General features: G+C 43.1%; 1 protein-coding gene across 3 annotated transcripts in view; it reads left to right on the forward strand.

Moving 5' to 3' along the window:
• ALDH2 (aldehyde dehydrogenase 2 family member) overlaps positions 1–14,530 on the forward strand; it is a 44,967-nt gene extending 30,437 nt beyond the window's left edge. For 2 of the 3 annotated variants that reach the window (XM_049101813.1, XM_049101814.1), the window contains 4 exons: positions 118–282; positions 2,018–2,175; positions 3,493–3,607; positions 9,921–14,530. In XM_049101813.1, coding sequence (XP_048957770.1) covers positions 118–282; positions 2,018–2,175; positions 3,493–3,607; positions 9,921–10,004 — 522 coding nt within the window. In that variant the 3' untranslated portion in view covers positions 10,005–14,530. Of the gene's footprint in view, positions 1–117; positions 283–2,017; positions 2,176–3,492; positions 3,608–6,687; positions 7,129–9,920 lie in introns of those variants that run through there. The other variant, XM_025473984.3, reaches the window with a different exon arrangement.
• Positions 14,531–19,918: the final 5,388 nt, after the last annotated feature.

Raw genomic sequence — 19,918 nt, forward strand, 5'->3', positions numbered from 1 at the left:
TTCTAAGCCTGGCTGATGGCTCAGTTGTCTCATTCATTGCCTGTGTGGTTCTAAACCTCAATCTAGGGGAGGTCTGGGTCTAGCATCTCTGAAACTTTGGGCTTTTTTTCCCCACAGGTGGATGAAACTCAGTTTAAGAAGATCCTTGGTTATATCAAATCTGGGAAGGAGGAGGGGGCGAAACTATTGTGTGGTGGAGGGGCGGCTGCTGACCGAGGCTACTTTATCCAGCCCACCGTGTTTGGAGATGTACAAGACACCATGACTATCGCCAAGGAGGAGGTTAGCATGGGCCAACCCTCAGGGGGATGTTCTTAGGAGAATTGGACACTTAAGTTTGGCTTCTTCATACTATGACTCCTCAGCTGGCTTTGGGCCAAATCCTGGCTCTGTGCCTAAGACAAATTATTTATGATTCTATCTGATTTGGTTACTCTCCTCTTCTACCCCTATGGCTATGCACTGCTGGGGAGAACTTCCAAATTCCCTTGCACAGCATCTAGGCCCTTTGTGTTCTGGTCCCTGCGAGCCATGAGTCAAGGGATGATTTTTCTCAGCCCTTTTATGATCTTCATATAAGTGGGACATTGGACTAGACCCCATGGCTGTGATTCCCCACATGGCAAGATTCCTGATGTTCTCCCCCTTGGCACTCATTATGAATGTAGGGCAGCAGCTCTGTCATTCATTCATTCATTTCACAAATATTTATTGAATGCCATCTATGTGCCAGGCTCTCTACAGACCCTGGGGATTCAGAGCTATGCAAGACATGTTCCCTGCCTTCATGGGGTCCACACTTACTCCCCTTCCTCCAATGGATTAGGCCCCTCAGCAGCCTTCTGCAGGGAAGATATTTCCCCTTTCATGTATAATTCAAAATAGAATAATATTAAAATGCAGAATCAGGGCAAAAAGTCCAATAGAGTTCTGCCTCTTTTCTTATCATTACTACTTTGATGCTTTTTTTAAAAAAAGATTTTATTTACTTATTTATGGGGCGGGGGGCAGAGACATGGGAAAGAGAAGCAGGCTCCATGCAGGGAGCCCGACATGGGACTTGATCCATGTCCCCAGGATCACGCCCCAGGCTGAAGGCGGCACTAAACCTCTGAGCCACTGGGGCTGCCCTGATGCTTTTTTAAAAATCGCAAATACCACTTTTCCAGAAGGTTGGGGGTGGGGTACCCAAATGCATGATGCCCCATCTCACAGTCCTGCTCCAACTATGATGAGTTCCTGGCACTCTTCTCCCACTTCTGTTGTGATACTCCCCAGGCAGTCCTGGAATCAGCCATTCCTTCAAGAAGTCCTGCTTTCTTTTAGTGGAAAATGGGATTTCACAAGGATAGGCCCTGGGTGTGTCTATGCCTGGAACTCCATTTCCCTCTTCCCTGCTCCCAGTCTCCACTCTGGTTTGGACAGTTTCTGTCCCTGTTGTATCACAGCTGGATTATCACTTATACAGAGCCTCTCCTGATACCCTTCTTTCCACGCAGTCCAGGAACTCCTGTGGGCTCCCAGCACTCATTGAACCGTTTGTGCAAGAGAAATGGTTCCTTCTAACCCCCTGCTTATATCAGAACACCATTCCACCCAAGGGCTCTGCCTTGATAGGGCTGAGAGCCACCACACCCTGGCAGCAGCAAATACACTGTGGGTTGGCTTTTGAATCTCATTCTCCACTAAAAAGAACTGGGATTCCTTGAAGAAATGGCTCCTTCCAGGAATAGGGCAGGGACAGTACAAGATAAACCTGGATGTCTCAAGAGCAGAGACACTGTTTTTTTCACAAAAGATCAACTAAGTAAAACACATGGCATATAGAATGTAACCAATGCCCATTAGCTTCCTTCCCTTTGCTTCATTGAGCTTGGGGGCTGTTGTCTCCCTGTGGAACTGTTCGGGTATGCCTGGGGGCTCCATCTGGAATCATCTGCTCAGCACTGTGAAAGCTGGATGGTAGGTGGTTCCTGTGTCTGCCACACCCTCCCCACTGTGTACTCTTTTACTCTAGATCTTTGGGCCAGTGATGCAGATCCTGAAGTTCAAGACCATAGAGGAAGTTATTGGGAGAGCCAATAATTCCAAGTATGGGCTGGCTGCAGCTGTCTTCACCAAGGACTTGGACAAAGCCAATTATCTGTCCCAAGCCCTCCAGGCTGGCACTGTGTGGTAAGAGCCTCCTGACAGCCCCTTACAGCCCAGGCAGGGATCCCCAAACCAGGGTCTTCTGGAATCTAGCTCATACCGCAGAATTTGGGGTTCTGAGCTCAGTTTCTCCTGGGTCAGTGTGTGATATAGCAGATGAGATTTCCCATCCCCTCTACTATAGGAGATTAAACTTCCCTCTAGTACATATGCCAGTGCAGCTTTGTTCTTGGGCAAGCAGATGGATGACTAGGGTGGGCATTCCTTACCAAGCTGCACAAGAACGGGAGACCAAAGCTGAGGGTCTATACCTATGTGTAATACTAGTCTTAAGAGCTTAGCACCTACATCACACCCACTAGGAAGGATGTAATTTTAAAAGAAGAGAAAATACCAAATGTTGATGAGGATGTAGAGAAATTTGAACCCTCACATTTTGCTGATGGGAATGTAAAATATTGCAGCCACTATGGGAAATAGTCTGGCAGCTCCTCAGTAGGTTAAATGTAGAATTACCATAAGACTCAGAAATTCTACTCCTAGGTATATATACCCAAGAGAAATAAAAACATACATATACATAAAAAAGTAATCTGAATGTTCATACCACATTATTGACAATATTCAACAGATGGAGACAACCTAAATGTCCATCAGTTGATGAATGGGTGAACAAAATATGGTCTATCCATGCAGTGGAATATCATTCAGTTATAAGGAGGAATAAAGTGCTGATACATTCTACAAGCATAGATAAACCTTGAAAACATGATACTAAGTGAAAGAAGCCAGACACAAAAGGCCACAGAGTTTGTGATTCCATTTATAGGAAATGTCCAGAATCAACAAATCCATAGAAACAGAAAATAGACTAGGGGCTGGAAGGGTGGTGGGGCAGTGGGGGATAGCTGCTTTGGGGTACAGGGTTCTTTATGGGGTGATAGGAATGTTCTAGAATTAGATACAGGTGATGGTTGTACAACACTGAATCTACTATATCCACTGAATTGCATACCTCAAAGTGGTGAATTTTAAATTAAAATTTAATAATTTTTAAAAACTGCAAGAAAAGCCTAGTACCTAATTAACGAAAGTGATTCATTAAAATGGTAAGCTATGATGCGGTGCACCCTGTTACTAACATCCATCTGTGACCACAGCATGACGGGCAATGACTTATGGCTTTATTTCATGTGATTTGGTTTTGGCTCCTACGTGGTTGGTTATAACTGTGGTTTGACCCATCCATTTTTCCTCAATATTTTAGAGCAATTCAGGAGGTCTGAGGGGTATGACACATACCTCCTAAAATTACTTCTGAAATATTGTTTCAAATTCTAGGATCAACTGCTATGATGTATTTGGGGCCCAGTCACCATTCGGTGGCTACAAGATGTCTGGGAGTGGCCGGGAGCTGGGAGAGTATGGGTTGCAGGCATACACGGAAGTGAAAACTGTGAGTATTGGTGCCTTGTGCTGGACTCCATTAGTACTTATTACTAGTTTCTTGTTTTAAGCTACAGAAGCTACAGAAAAGGGTGAAGATCCAGTCTCTGCTCTGTTTCATGAGAAATATCTTGGGACCTGGCCACCATTATGCCCACCTAGTCCTTTGCTAGGCTTTATTATACGTCAAGTGCTGTATGACTCTAGAAGGAGGAAAGATCCCAATGGGCTGAAGCAGTGGGGAAAAGCTTTAATAAGAATCAAGCTTCGAGGGATCCCCGGGTGGCGCAGCGGTTTGGCACCTGCCTTTGGCCCAGGGCGCGATCCTGGAGACCTAGGATCAAATCCCATGTCGGGCTCCCGGTGCATGGAGCCTGCTTCTCCCTCTGCCTGTGTCTCTGCCTCTCTCTCTCTCTCCCTGTGTGACTATCATAAATAAATAAAAAAAATAAAAGAATCAAGCTTTGAGGGCAGCCCCGGTGGCGCAGTGGTTTAGTGCCGCCTATGGCCTGGGGTGTGATCCTGGAGACCCGGGATCGAGTCCCGCATCGGGCTTCCTGCATGGGGCCTGCTTCTCCCTCTGCCTGTGTCTCTGCCTCTCTCTCGCTCTCTCTGAATGAATAAATAAATAAATCTTTTTAAAAATTTTTAAAAAATTAAAAAAAAAAGAATCAAGCTTTGAGGCATTAGAGACCAAGAGCCATAAATATATCAATATCCTTTGATTTCATAATGTCAATGATAGGAATATAGCCTGAAGGACTGAGCAGAAATACGAAGAAAGTGTTATTCCATAAATATTCATCACCACATTATGTCTCAAAGATGAAAAAGTCAGATGTAACCTAAATGCCTAATAAATTATGGAATACTCAAATTATGGTTTACTAAGTAGCCATTGAAAATATTTTTGTAGGGACACCTGAGTGGCTTAGTGGGTTGGGTGCCCAACTCTTGCTTTTGGCTCAGATCATGATCTCAGGGTTGTGAGATCTAGCCCCATGTTGGGCTCTCTGCTCAGGGCAGTCTGCCTCAGGGTTCTCTCTCCCCCCTGCCCCTCCCCTCCCTCTCTATCTCTCAAATAAATATATCTTTAAAAAATACATTTTTGTAGAATATTTGACATGGAAAATCATCATCCTTTAAAGTGAAAAGGGGACAGCCACGGTGGCTCAGCGATTTAGTGCCGCCTTCAGCCTGGGGTGTGGTCCTGGAGACCTGGGATCGAGTCCCACATCGGGCTCCCTGCATGGAGCCTGCTTCTCCCTCTGCCTGTGTCTCTGCCTCTCTCTCTCTCTCTCTCTCGTAAATAAAGAAATGAAATCTTAAGAAAAAAAAAAGTGAAAAGGCAGGGGGACACCTGGGTGGTTCAGTGGTTGACAATCTGCCTTCGGCTCAGGGTGTGATCCCAGGATCCGGGATCGAGTCCCACATCGGGCTGCCTGCATGGAGCCTGCTTCTCCCTCTGCTTACGTCTCTGCCTCTCTCTCTCTCTCTGTGTGTGTGTGTGTGTCTCATGAATAAATAAATAAAATCTTTAAAAAAAAAAAAAGGTGAAAAGGCAGGATACAAAGTAATATATACAGTATAAGCCCAGTTTAAAGACTATACATACATATATATACTCAGGTACCTTTATTTATAACTATGGAAAAGACAGGAAAGAAAAGCACCAAAGTGAGAATAATTTGCTCTACAATGGACACTAGTTACAGTTTAACCAGGAAACGAATTCACAAGTAATATTCAAAGTGAAGAGTAATGGGCTGAGTTGGGCTTTTCCAAGATTGGCAAAGAGAAGGCTCAGGGCAAGCAGACCTTAGCCCGGGGGAGCAGGATGAGAAGGGCAGACAGTGGTCTTCATTCAATGCTCAGTGGTAAGCCACAACTTGTATTCTCAGGAAGCTCACTGGTATAAAATAAACCTGTTTGCTTATTTATTTAAAATCGTCCCATATATACAAGAGGCAAGATCCAGATTTGAACCTGACGTTGGCCTATAACCATCATGGAAACAGTGATGAGATTACTTAGGTGTGGTGTCGGGGTTGGGGGGTACTAGGTCTGAGCCCCAGCAGCAGCACTAAGGATTGACCTGAGGGCATTGGGAGAGCCCAAAAAGAGGAGGCTTGAGTTGAGGTGGTCTATGCAGCAATCCAAGTGTAAGCTCCTGATACTGGAGACCTCAGTGGGAGGATGCTGGGGAGAACAGGAAGGAGCTTTTGAAGAGAAGAAGTGGCAGGACTTGATGGCTGGAGGCTGCAGGTGAAGGAAGCGAAGCTGCTTCAGCCCAGTGCCAGGCACTGTGCTTTGTGCTCGTGATAGGGATTCCTGTATTTTGAGCTTTGGGAACTCAAGTGAAAATCCTAACAAAAATAGGATCAAAAACTTCTCGGAAGAGAAGTCAAGTTTGCAGGGGGAAATGCTGAGAAAATGTCTTCTTTTGAACTCATTTTTACTGAAAGCTTGCTTTGTGCCAGAATCTGCTAAACTTCCTTATGCAGCAGTGTTCACAACAACCCCATGAAGGAGACACTTGTTTATCCCATCATACAGATGAGGAAGCAAAGCACAGAGTTGTAGGGCATAAAGCTGGGATTTAACTCCATATCCATCTGAGTCTGGAATCTTCCCACTTAGCACACTGAGACACCTGCGAGCTTCAGCATGTTATGTTTTTCCTTACTTTGATCCTTTTGGAGAAAATATGGATCTAGGTCAGAGTCTCTCAACCTCAGCACTGTTGACATTTGGGGTTGTGTAACTCTGTTGTGGGGGCTGTCTATGCAGTGTAGGATGTGTGTTGAGCAGCATTCCTGACTTCTGCCTACTAGATGTCATAGCAGTCCCATCCTCTTCTGCCTCCTGATAATCAGAAATGACTGGATTAAGTCTGTTAATTAATCCATTAAAGTCTGTTCTCCCGCAGAACATAACCCTGGCTGTGTTCCTGGGATTGACTGGTTGACCATCAAGGTATCAGCAGTCAGGGAAGCCCTTGTCCTCATCCTCGGGCAGTACATAGCTAGAGAGCCCGCGGATCACAGGGAAGTGTGAAGATTTAACAGCTGCTCTGCACCCCCCTTACAGGTCACGATCAAAGTGCCTCAGAAGAACTCCTAAAGAACTCCACCAGCTCCCTCACTCATCCAGCGACTGAGGTCAAGGACATCAGCAGCAAAACCAAGAAAAATGACGCTTGCACACGAAAAGTCTCAAGAGAGAAATTTGCTCATAGAATCTCTTGATCAAGAAAGTCACAGATTTTGAATTGGTAAATGGGAGTGGGTGCAGGGCAAAGAGTACAGGGAGAGCCTTTTACCCTGCAACAGTACTACTGCTAGGTTTCAGGCTGATTTTTCAAAACTAGATTCAAATGTCTTATCTTGTCCATCTGGTATCCTTCTGTAACTTGCCCTTGTGGGGGAACAAAAAGCTATTGTTTATCCTTGTACTAACAAGTTGGGGCAACAACTAGTGCCTTCCTTTGTATTCTGGACTAAAACTCATTAAAAACAATGCTGCTGTTCACTTTCTGGTTAACTTTTTGTCCATCTCGGTAACCCAAGGAAATCCCACCACATAGGGATGTCGTCCCGGTGTGTGTGTCACCCCTCCCCTCCTATGGCGAAGTAGCTTTGGTTTCCTTTCTCTATCCTGTCCACCTGTGGCAGGCCCTGGGCTAGAAACTGGGGAAGTTACCAAAACAGGACTCCCAGCCCCTGCCCTCAGAGGGGTCAGTCAACCAGGAAAGAGAGACACTTGACCTCCAAGGTTTATTTTCCTCGTTTTAAGTTAAGAAACTTGGTCAGGCTAAATAAGATGGATTCAAGCTGATGAATTTCATGAGATTAATTTGGAAACCAGATGTCTGTCTATTCATCTTAAATGAGGTCTGCATTTCCTGTAATCAGACCTCATGAATCTCCTGTCCAGAACACTGCCTTATTTTAGTCAAGGGACCTGGCAAGGTAGTAATTAGGATTATAAGTAAATTAGGAATCCAAAGATTCCTTGGTGGGCAATGGAATCAGAAAAAAGCTGAATAGCTGTAGTAGTTTGTGAAGTCTGTGATCATGTTTGGGTCACAGATGAACAATATGATGAAAAATTTGATCCTTTCCTAAGGAAAATACACTTGCTATATCATTTTTGCAGACAGTGGCAGGGGAAGGTGGAGCATACTGGCTGACCCTGGGCTTACTTCACTCAGGCTAAGCCATGTCTTGGTCAACAATTTCTATTCTGCTTAAAGACTATTTAGGGACGCCTGGGTGGCTCAGCGGTTTAGTGCCTGCTTTCCGCCCAGGGCATGATCCTGGAGTCCCTGGATTGAGTCCCGCGTTGGGCTCCCTGTATGGAGCCTCTTTCTCCCTCTACCTGTGTCTCTGACTCTCCCTGTCTCTCATGAATAAATAAAATCCTAAAAAAAAAAAAAAAAAAAAAGGCTTAAGTTTTTGAATAGTGCTTCATAATTTTTTTCATATATGCATATACTTGTATCATTTAGTTTTTCCTTTAAATTGACTTTTAGATAAAAATTAAGCACCTCTCATTGCCATACATAAAAGAAACTGCATTTCACTGCCATAAATAGATTATAAAAACAGGGAAAAAGTTATAAAAACAGGGAAAGCCAAACAATGTTACTAAATTTCAAATAGGAAATAGGAGTAAATATAATCATTTAGATTATATATATATATAGAGAGAGAGAAAGAGAGAGAATGTATATACACAAATAAATCTACTCAACTGTTCATACACAACTGTTCATACCTGAAATAAGTGTACCACATTGAGGAGCGTAGGATTTTGTGACTAATGGGCAGAAACATTCTACTTGTTTCAAGATTAGATGAGGTTCACTGACAATGAAATGATTCTAGATTTTAGTTTTGAAGCTAACCAGCCACAACAGCATCATGACACATGAAGCTAACAGCACAGGGCAAAGCTTCAAACCCACTCCTTTTCTCCCATCCTGCTCTGCACCCTTCAGACTGAGGGTGACCCACTGTACTCTGGGACAGGCTGGTCCACTGAACCCTCTGTCCCTGCCCTCATGGCACACCTGATCTACCTGGGAATGTGGCATTAAACAGAGGGACACAAGAGGAAGAAGGTGTTCTGAGAGTGTGAAAAGAGGGATGCTTGGCCTAAGCTTGCCAGGTGGAAGAAAAGATCACACCCCTTCACATTTCACCATCATCCACTGTGAACATTTATTGGGACGTTACTGAGTGCTAGTTAACTGGTGATGCAAGGATGAATAAGGCACACGTAAACTTCCAGAAGCTCAAAATCTGGTGAAGAAAGCCAGACTCTTAAAAGATGATTATAATACAATATAGGTGCCAGGTGCCGTGACAGTAATAAGGTAATGGCGTCATGGAAGGACAAGAAGGGCCCCCCTGATGGCAGGCACAGAAGAAAGCTCCCTGGAGGGTACTCACACTGTATTTATTTTCCAGGCTTCTTGCCAGAGGTTCAGCTCCTGAAGGCTCAAGCCTGGGTTATTTCCCTATAACTTATGCCCCCCCCCCTTTTCAAAAATATTTTATTCATTTATTCATGAGAGACAGAGAGGCAGAGACATAGGCAGAGGGAGAAGCAGGCTACCCCTGGGGAGCCCAATGCTGGACTCATCCCAGGAGGGGATCACGACCTGAGCTGAAGACAAATGCTCAACCACTGAGCCATTCAGGTGTCCCTAACTTATGCCCCTTATGTAAGTGGGAGTACCACTACTGTTGGCTTAATATTTACCCTAAGCTATAAGAAAGGCATGTGAAAGTAATGTGGGATACAAAGGCAGAGGGAAATGTAGATAAAATTAAATACCTTATAACCTGCAGCCCATTGACACATATTTGAGGCAAGCAGAGTATAAGGTTCCTCCAGGAAACTCCCAACTGTCTTAATGTTAGTGTCTTGCTAGAGCAAAACAACCTTAGCTTGACAATAGCCAGGCCTCCAGGATCCTGTAAGTTTTCTTTAGCATATGAAAATCCTTTTGGAGCGTCCCTTCTCTTTACTTCCTCCCACCCCAAAGTATATAACCAGTTGCCCCTCACAACCTGGGGCAGCAGCTCTTTCTGCCCAGGGATCTTATCTTGTCCCTGTGCTTTAATAAAACTAACTTTTTTGCACTAAAAAGGTCTCAAGAATTCTTGGCCTTCGGCTCAGGTGGCCCCCAATAACACACTACTCAAAACTACATCATTTAGTGCCCAACATGGGACTTTGAGTCTTTTCATCTGGACTGTGAACCTCGTTGTGAACTTGGTGAATACTTTCTTCTTTCTTTACTCTCCTTACAGGGGCTTTTCAAGCAGTACATCCTCTTGGAACACTTTCATCTGGATTGCACTCAGGCTGTAATCTCTAACTCATGGCTACTCTAGGGGGAGGAAAAAAGCCAGGCTTTTGGCAGGAAGTTAGTACCCTGGTTGGAATGGTAATAAGACCCAGAAACTTGATGCCCTCTCTTTATTCTTGTCCTTATACTAAGTTGGCTGTCTTGGGCACAGGACAATCACCTAAGTGACTAGTGTCACTGCCAATCCTATGACTCCTGTGTAAGGTTTCCTCCTCATTGGTCTAAGGTGATGGCCTCTATGTCTCTGGTCTAGCCAATTCTGGCCGTGAGACCTCTACCCAGAACTGGCTGAAACCATTATCAGATTGAATTAAAACCCAACAGAGAAGTTTCCTAGAGAAGTTGGCTGTAAAGATTACATATGTTGGGGGATCCCTGGGTGGCGCAGCGGTTTAGCGCCTGCCTTTGGCCCAGGGCGCGATCCTGGAGACCCGGGATCGAATCCCACGTCGGGCTCCCAGTGCATGGAGCCTGCTTCTCCCTCTGCCTGTGTCTCTGCCTCTCTCTCTCTCTCTCTCTCCCCCCGTGTGTGACTATCATAAATAAATAAAAATTAAAAAAAAATAAAATCTTTAGATTACATATGTTGGAATGTTGTTTAAATCATGCTTAAAACATCTCTTTACTGTTTTCCTTCTCTGTCCTCTACTACTTCAACTACAAAATCAGGTAATTTCCCCTTTGTAAAACTTTTCTAATGTTTTCCATGGGTTAACGGCCCATTACTCAGTCCATATGTCAGGCACCCATCTATAGCTTAGGATACAATGGAGAAGTAAGGGGACGCTAGCATCCCTCCTACAGAGCCTTTTATGATAAAGATAGGATGGTGATCAGTAGCGATTTTTGTTTGAAGGACACCTCTGATCACTACTGATATGTCAGAGGTTCCTGCGTGGGACACCACCAGAGAGTTGGGAGCATTTTTAGTGATGGGCTTCTCTCTTCTTAAATTCCCAAGGATTCTCCCTTGGGATACCTTTTAACCTACTGGAAATAATTCAGCTTGCAAAACTTATAAGAGGATTGATCTCTTGGAACACTACATGGTCTCAGTAGGACCTATCAGATCTCTTCTTGTAGCAAACAGGGCAAAAGGACTGAGATACCCTTCTAGGTATCTATATCAGGACCAATCTAAGGGCCTCTTGCAGAATGTAGCTTCCTCCTGATGTTTTGGATTATAATTATCTAAATAGGCCTCCTCTGAATAAACCCAGGTTATTGAAGAAAACACAGGCCATTCCTGACTCACTGTTCATCCTAATAGATGTGGGGGCTTCTCCCCATTTCCTGGAGTTAATGGCTATAACTAGAGCCAATTGTGGTTAGTCTACCTTGGGACAGGGACTTTAAAGAATATTCCCAAGCAGTTGCCAAAACTCTCTTTGTTTAAGGGAGATTCCCTATGTCTTCTCTGGCCTGACATGCACTGCATATTTCCATTTTGGTGGGGAAAAAAAAACAAAAAAACATGGTGTCTGCTCTTCTGCCGTCTTGATGAGGTTTAGAACCAGGAACCTTTTCTCTGCCTTCTGGCAGTACTTCACCTCTTCTCTCTCCCCCTCTCCCTCCTCCTGTTTCTGCACCACCTTGGATGTGGCCTGCATAACTGGCTTCTAGACCATCCTCCCTGCCTCTGGTACCACTGGCTCCTCCTCCTTCCCTTGCTGTCAAGGAGCAAAGAGCACCCCCTGAACTTAACACCACCCACTTCAGATTTCCCCACCAGTGTCTCAGGTAAAAACTGACAGCAGGGAACAAACTTATTGACTAAAAATATATATATATATATATTTCATTTACTTATTTGAGAGTGAGAGAGAGAGCTCAAAAGAGCTCAAGGGGTTGTGTAGAGGGAGAGAGAGAAACAGATTTCCCACTGAGCAGGGAGCCTGACGCGGGGCCCCTGGGATCATGACCTGAGCTGAAGGCAGATTCCCAACCAACTGAACCACCCAGGCGCCCCAAACTGGCTTTTATTTTTTATAGGTTTATTTATTTATTCATGAGAGACAGAGAGAGAGAATGAGAGAGAGAGACATAGGCAGAGGGAGAAGCAGGATCCCCGCAGAGAGCCCCATGCGGCACTAGATCCTGGATCCGGATCCCGGATCCCGAATTCCGGGATCACGCCCTGAGCCAAAGGCAGACGCTCAACCGCTGAGCCACCCAGGCGTCTCAAACTGGCTTTTAAAAGAAGATCCAGGAGGATCCCTGGGTGGCTCAGCGGTTTGGCGCCTGCCTTTGGCCCAGGGCGCAATCCCAGAGTCCCGGAATCGAGTCTCGCGTCTCGCGTCGGGCTCCCTGCATGGAGCCTGCTTCTCCCTCTGCCTGTCTCTGCCTCTCTCTCTCTCTGTCTATCATAAATAAATAAATAAATAAATAAATAAATAAATAAATAAATAAACCTTTAAAAAAAAAAGAAAAAGAAAAGAAGATCCAGGTGGAACATAATTCAGTATTTAAATAATTTTAAGTCTGTTGGTTTAATTAAGATAGATATGTCTCTACAGTTACAGCATTAAATATGAAAGTTTTATTCTACCAAGGTTTACTTAAGGTCAAATAAGCTCATGTTTTCTCTGTTCAGGTTGCCAGCAAAAACATGACTTAATAGTTACTTTTGAGGTGTCTGGGTAGCTCGATCTGTTAAACTCCTGCCTTTTGGCTCAGGTCATGATCCCAGGGATTGACCTGGGATTGGCTTTGAGTCAGGCTCTCAGCTGACTCTCCCTCAGTGGGGAGTCTGCTTCTCCCCCTCCCTTTCCCCTCCCCACTGCTTGTGCACCCACGGATGCTCTCTCTCTCTCTCTCTCTCAAATAAATAAATAAAATCTTAAAAAAAATAATGGTTAATTTTGTCTGTCTCAAAGTTTTCATGGGTCATTTTTAAGATAGATTTCAAAGTCTTTAGTAACCTGAAATTTTAAAGTTTTGCTTGGATGATAAATGGGATTAAAGTCACTGGACATCTAGGTCTTTTCTAAATAGAATAAAGTGCTAAAGCATTGATTATAGAATGTAGGTTTGAGCTTTTGACTTAGTACAGAGAAACAATATCTGAGTTTGTTGGAAAAAATGCTTTGTGCTTGATTTGCATCTAAAGAATTCTGGTGTACCAGCTTACAATCGGTTACTACTTAGTTTTCACTGGAGACTAAGTTTTCAAGACTTACAATTCTGCTACATGTACTTAGGAGTGATGGAAATAAGGGAAGCAACTCTGTAAATAGGAAAGCAAGGGATATGTAAGAAAGATATAAGAAATTGGAATGTTTTTTTGTTGACAATAAAAGGTAACTGGTTGTTGGGAGAGAAATGGCTTGGGATAAAATCTATATACAAAAGAAAGTTGGGGATCCCTGGGTTGCTCAGCGGTTTAGCGCCTGCCTTTGGCCCAGGACGCAATCCTGGAGTCCCAGGATCGAGTCCCACGTCAGGCTCCCAGCATGGACCCTGCTTCTCCCTTCTCCTGTGTCTCTGCCTCTCTCTCTCTTTCTCTCTCTCATAAATAAATAAATAAATAAATAAATAAATAAATAAATAAATCTATCTTTAAAAAAAAAACAAAAACAAAAGAAAGTTGTAGAAGATTTGTGAAGGGAACTCTTTGTTTGGAAAGGAATTTTATGTGCATTCAGGACACAGTAAAGTTAATGGATTTTAAAAAGTACACTGTGGGGTGCCTCGGTGTCTCAGTGGGGTGGCAGCTGTTCTCTGAAGTTAATATACATATACAGCTCAGCGGGGAGTCTGCTTAAGGTTTTCTCTCCCATTCCCCCACCCCACCACTCATGCATGTGTGCAAGCTCTCTTTCAAATAAATACATCTTTTTTTAAAAAAAGTACACTGGTAAAAGATTAAAAGTCTGCTTTTCTCTCTTTTCAAAAGACAAAGTTCTTGTATTATTGGTCTGCTTTCAAAAAGAAAATGTAAACAAAGGTGGCTTTTTTTCCCATTTATCTGCCCAGAAAAACCCATTTCTATGTTTTGTCTTTATCAGGTCTTTGATTACTTAAAGTTTCTTAATATTAAAGGAGCTAAGCTTTGCTAACAACTATGTAATCCTACATATTTGCCTTTAGAATCTCTTATTGTCACCTTGGTTAAATAGATTTTCATAATGATCTGTAATCTTATTTAGGCATGTGCTATAAAACTTAAGGAGGGGTTTAAAGGAACTTACCCAAGATTTAAACCATAAATGAAGTTTTGATCAACTGGGCTTGTTTATTTGGTATGTTATATTACTTGGAAAGTACTGTCAAACAACGATAAACCTTAGGTTACATTTGGGTAAATGCTGTAACTATTCTAGAGATTGTGTGCAATTTCTAAAGTTTTTCATATGTTCTGGTCTTGAGGGGCACCTGGATGGCTCAGCAGTTGAGCATCTGCCTTCGGCTCAGGTTGTGATCCCAGAGTCCTGGGATGGAGTCCGGAATTGGGCTCCCTATGGGGAGCCTACTTCTCCCTCTGCCTATGTCTCTACCTCTCTCTCTGTGGTCTCTCATGGATAAATAAATAAAATCTTTTTAAAAAAGTCATCACTTGATACTCTGATTATTGAAGTATTGTGAGTCATAGAAATAGTTGGATTTCTTTGCCAGCTATAACCGCTCATCAGATCTTTAACCATGTTCATTTTTGTTCTTATTCTCTTGTGAAACATATTTCATTTTCAAGGAGATTCATAAAAAAGGCCTCTGACAATTACAGGTATTAGGTATCTTTAAAATTATAAAACTGTTGGGCAGCCCAGGTAGCTCTGCGGTTTAGCATCGCCTCCTGGAGACCCAGGATCAAGTCCCATGTTGGCTCCCTGCATGGAGTCTGCTTCTCCCTCTGCCTGTGTCTCTTCCTCTCTCTCTGTGTGTCTCTCATGAATGAATAAATAAAATCTTAAAAAAAAATTATAAAACTGTTAAATTCTAGAACTAAACTGAGGAATATTATGATTTTTTTTTTAAATTTTTTTATGATAGTCACAGAGAGAGAGAGAGAGGCAGAGACACAGGCAGAGGGAGAAGCAGGCTCCATGCACCGGGAGCCCGATGTGGGATTCGATCCCGGGTCTCCAGGATCGCGCCCTGGGCCAAAGGCAGGCGCCAAACCGCTGTGCCACCCAGGGATCCCTGATTTTTGACATTTGTTTGAAACATTGTTGGTTCTCTTGTTTGCTTTTCCATATTAAGGAAACTTTCTCCTAAGAATTCCATGATATACAAAAATAAGATAAAATAGTTCTCTGAACAAATTGAAGCCTTTAAGTTTTCTATCTACCTGAATCCTCTGAATTTCAAAAGGTCTCAGGAAGTATTCTTTTTTCTATGGCAATCATAGTCATTTACATAAGTTCAATAAGAATCTATTCTGCTTGTAACAGGACACCATTGGAAACACTGATTATTTTACCAAGGCTTTGACTGGAATGTCATATTTGAGGGACATGCATACACTCAGATATGACCAAACAGCTTTAAGCAACTAAGGTTAACTTTATGAAACATGGAGCCACAAAGTCCTTTGGAAAAGCTGGCCTGATATCTTGTTACAAAGTTCCCAGGAGTCTTACCAGGTGAGTAAAGAATGTCACAACCTGGCCAGTTGCTGGGACCTCGAGAAGATGAATTCCCCAACATCTACAGGTTTATATATATATATGTATATGTATGTATGTGTATATATATGTATGTATTTAAAGATTTATTTATTTATTTATTCATGAGAGACACAGAAAGAGAGAGGCAGAGACACAGGCAGAGGGAGAAGCAGGCTCCATGCAGGGAGCCCAGTGTGGGATTCTATCCCGGGACTCCAGGATCATGCTCTGGGCTGAAGGCAGGAGTTAACCGCTGAGTCACCCACTTGTCCTCTATCAGAGATCTTTTATTCAGGCTTCTCTTTCTCATTATAACAATAGTCTTATTTTGTTGTCTTTCTGGTGTCTCCTTGGCTGCTGCCTGAACTCCTTCAGTGCCTTAACAATCCTTTCTAGTCAAGGAGAATTCATATATGTTGTCTGCTTTGGATTGGCTACCTTGGCCTTTGGCAACTCCTATATATAATGATCCCCCAATTGGCCAATGTTGACCCTTAGGTAGGGACTTCTCTATGCCCCTATTCTGCAGGAAGTTGTAGAAGACCTTCCACCCTCAGCAACCTTGAAGATTTTATTTTTAAAAATATATTATTTATTTATTTGAGAGAGAGAGAGCACACAAGCAGAGGGGAGAGGCAGAGAAGAAGCAGACTCCCCACTGAGCAGGGAGCCCAATGTGGGGTTCAATCCCAGGACCCTGGGATCATAACTTGCACCAAAGGCAGACGTTTAACTGACTAAACTACCCAGGTGCCCCAACCTTAAAGATCTAAGGGTAAAACTATTCACGGGGTAATGACGTGGGAAACAAACACAGAAGGAAATGCAGATACAAGTAAATGTCCTTATAACCTGCAGCCCACTGACAAAAAACAGGGCAGGCAAAGTGTAACATCCCTCCAGGAAGCTCCTGACTCTCTTAACATTCAATTGTCCCTCATAATCCCGGGGCAGCAGCTCTTCCTGCCCAGGGGTCCTGTCACTGTGCTTTAATAAAATCACGTTTTTGCACCAAAGTTGTCTCAAGGATTCTTTGTTAGCCTTCAGCTCTGGACCCCAACAACACACTCCCAAAACTACATCAAAACTCTGATTTTCACAAGTTAAAAACATGACTCCTGAACAAATATAAATTAATATAGGTCAGGTTTAATGAAGGAACCAGTAAGATGAAGTTGGTTTGAGGAACTGGCTGTTTGTGGCATTTTACTACTAAAATGTGAGAGTGAATCTCACATTCACTACTAGGAATGTGAGAGTAAAATTGCTGGGTTAGATACAAACTTGGTAAAAAAAATAAATAAATAAAAGATACAAACCTGGTTAAAATCTTCCAGAGCAAGTAATAAGCAACCACAAACATTTTGGTTTTACCAGCTAGAAATTATCTGCATAAATCTACATGTTGTAGGTCACTTCACAGAGTGTGAGCTCTTTTTAAAAAAATTTATTTGAGAGGGCAGCCCTGGGTGGCTGAGCAGTTTAGCACTGCCTTCAGCCCAGGACCTGATCCTGAAGACCCGGGATCGAGTCCCATATCAGGCTCCCTGCATGAAGCCTGCTTCTCCCTCTGCCTGTGTCTCTGCCCGCCCCGCCCCCCCCATGAATAAATAAATAAAATCTTTAAAAAATTTTTGAGAGAGAGAGAAAGCACAAGCAGGGGGAGAGGGAGAAGCTGACCCCCTGCTGAGCAAGGAGCCTGACATGGGTCTTGATCCCAGGACCCTGGGATTAGGACCCGAGCTGAGGGCAGACACCTAATTGACTGAGCCACTCAGGTGCCCCTAGAGTGTGAGCTTTTTTTTTTTTTTTTTTTTTTTTTAAAGATTTTATTTATTTATTCATGAGAAATACAGAGAGAGAGACACACACACAGAGAGGCAGAGACACAGGCAGAGGGAGAAGCAGGCTCCATGCAGGGAGCCGGACGTAGGACTCGATCTCGGGTCTCCAGGAGGACACCCTGGGCTGAAGGTGGCGCTAAACCATTGGACCACCCGGGCTGCCCAGAGTGTGAGCTCTTAATTAGTAAAGAGCAAGTTTAAAAAATGTTATAATCTCCTAGAGCAGAGGTGGCAAGCTTTTTCTATAAAAGGCCAAGATGAACATGCTAGACTCTGCAGGCTATATATTTTGTTATATATTCTTTTATTTTTGTCTTTCACAAGCCTTTAAAAATGGAAAACTTGTTGTTAGCTTAAGGTCCCTACAAAACTGGCCACAGGTTAGATTTGGCCCTTGGCCATAGTTTGCTAACCTTTGTCCTAGAGAATTAGAAGGTCTTTGGGTAAACCTATTAACAGTGTTTTGGCATGATGTTGAAAGAATACACATTTATCTTCTTGTCCACATTTGCAAGTTTTAGGTAATTTACAAATATGTAATCATCAAAACAAAGCTTGTCTTTATACCAACTGAAATTGTCCCTGTGACCCCATTGCTGGGTGAAGCATACTTTGGGAAACAGGATTACTTGCTACCCTGGGCTCCAAGAGTTTCCCTCCAGCAGTTCAGATTAAACAAATCCCTAATCTTTGGTTCATTACTTTACTTACACCTACGATAAGATTTGAGACCTGCCCAAGCCAACGTGGATGGAGATACCTATCCCCTTGCAGCAATACTTTCACAAAGCATGTTGGCAGCTTAAGACCTTTTTTATTTTTTATTTTATAAAGATTTTTATTTATTTATTCATGAGAGACACAGAGAGAGGCAGAGAGAGAGGGAGAGGGAGAAGCAGGCTACATGCAAGGAGCCCAACATGGGACTCGATCCCGGAACTCTGGGATCGCGCTCTGAGCTGAAGGCAGACGCTCAACCACTGAGCCACCCAGACAGCCCTAAGATCTTTTTTAAAGTTTAATTTTTCCCATTCATTCATCTATTCCTTGTTTTAGTAAGTCTTCAGTAACACATTTCCTAGGCCAGGTACTGTGCTAGGCACTGCTTCTGCAGCAAGCGAGCTGGGCACATGATCAGGCCCCAGTGTGTACAGTCTAGCCGTGGTGATAATGAAACAAGTGAATGCAACTAAGTGAAGAGTGACAATAGGATGATAGACATCCCCAGATTATGGGATTATACTATATGGGACTTGCATCACCCTCCATGGACTAAACACTCTTAATGTTTGGTTTTACTGCTTAGAAAGAACAATGACTTAGGAACTATGGAAGCAAAGTTAATCTTTATTTAGCTACTTTGGTCTCTCACTGAGTTACAAAGCTCTGTCTCTTCCACCCCTTGTAATTTTGTTTCCAGTCCACGTGTGTAGCAAAAATAGTTCAAACAAGGATAAAAGTTAATTTTTCTCTCAAGTAAAAACAATGTAAATATAGGCAGTGAAGAGCTGTTAAAGCTAAACTCAGGAACCCTGGGCTCCTGCTATTGCAGTGTTCCATCATCCGTAGGGCATCCTCAAGGTTTAATGTGGCTCCTAAGCATTCTAGCCATCACATCAACATTCCAGGTAGCAGGATGGTGAAAAGGATAAAGAAAGAGGGTAGCCTCTTCCCTATAAGGAGAGTTCCCAGAGGTTACACACAATACTTTCATTTATATGTTTTTGGAGAAGATTTAGACATGTGGCCACATCTAGCTGTCTTTTAGCTGGGTATCTGTGTGCCTAGGTAAAATTGAAGTATTTCATTCTAAAGAAGAAAAGGCAGATGGATTAGGGGCAAATAGCAGCTCCTACCCTGTCATGAAACACCACCCTGTGATTTAACAGTCATCAAGATAATGTCTTTTCAATGTTCTCGAGGCTAAAGAAAATTCCTTTTTAGAGTGATACCTTCCAGTGCCTGAATTTACCACCAATTTACGCCAAATCTCATGATGTATGGTGAGATTACTTCTGGGAAGGTTTTCTGTACAGTATACAGTACACTATTTTCTCTACAGGATAATATTTAGTTGCAAGTGTCAGAAAACCAAATCCCAACTAGTGTAAAAAATATTCCAAATATTCCAAAATCTTGGAATCATGGCTTGATTCAGAAGTTTTTGAAAAGTTTCCACCTCTTGGCTCCACCTTTGCCACATGGGCTTAATTTTCAGGCCATACCCATTTTAGTTCTGGTGGGTCTGGATCCTTGGAGCCAAGTGCCCTCAAGAACTCTAGCCTCATGCCTGCTCAAATCCACTGGCTAGGAGAAAGCCCCTTTTTGCTAGCTCCTGCAAAGACCCTGAAGTTCATGTTGATTGGTTCTACTGATTTGACATCCCAAATGTCTCCCCTGACCAATCCAATCTGTCGCCAGAAGTAGGAGATGCGGCGATTCACTGAGACCTGAGTCATAATAGTCCATCCTTTTAACATGGAGTAGAC

This window comes from Canis lupus, chromosome 26 (genome assembly GCF_003254725.2).
Source record: "Canis lupus dingo isolate Sandy chromosome 26, ASM325472v2, whole genome shotgun sequence".
NCBI lineage: Eukaryota > Metazoa > Chordata > Mammalia > Carnivora > Canidae > Canis > Canis lupus.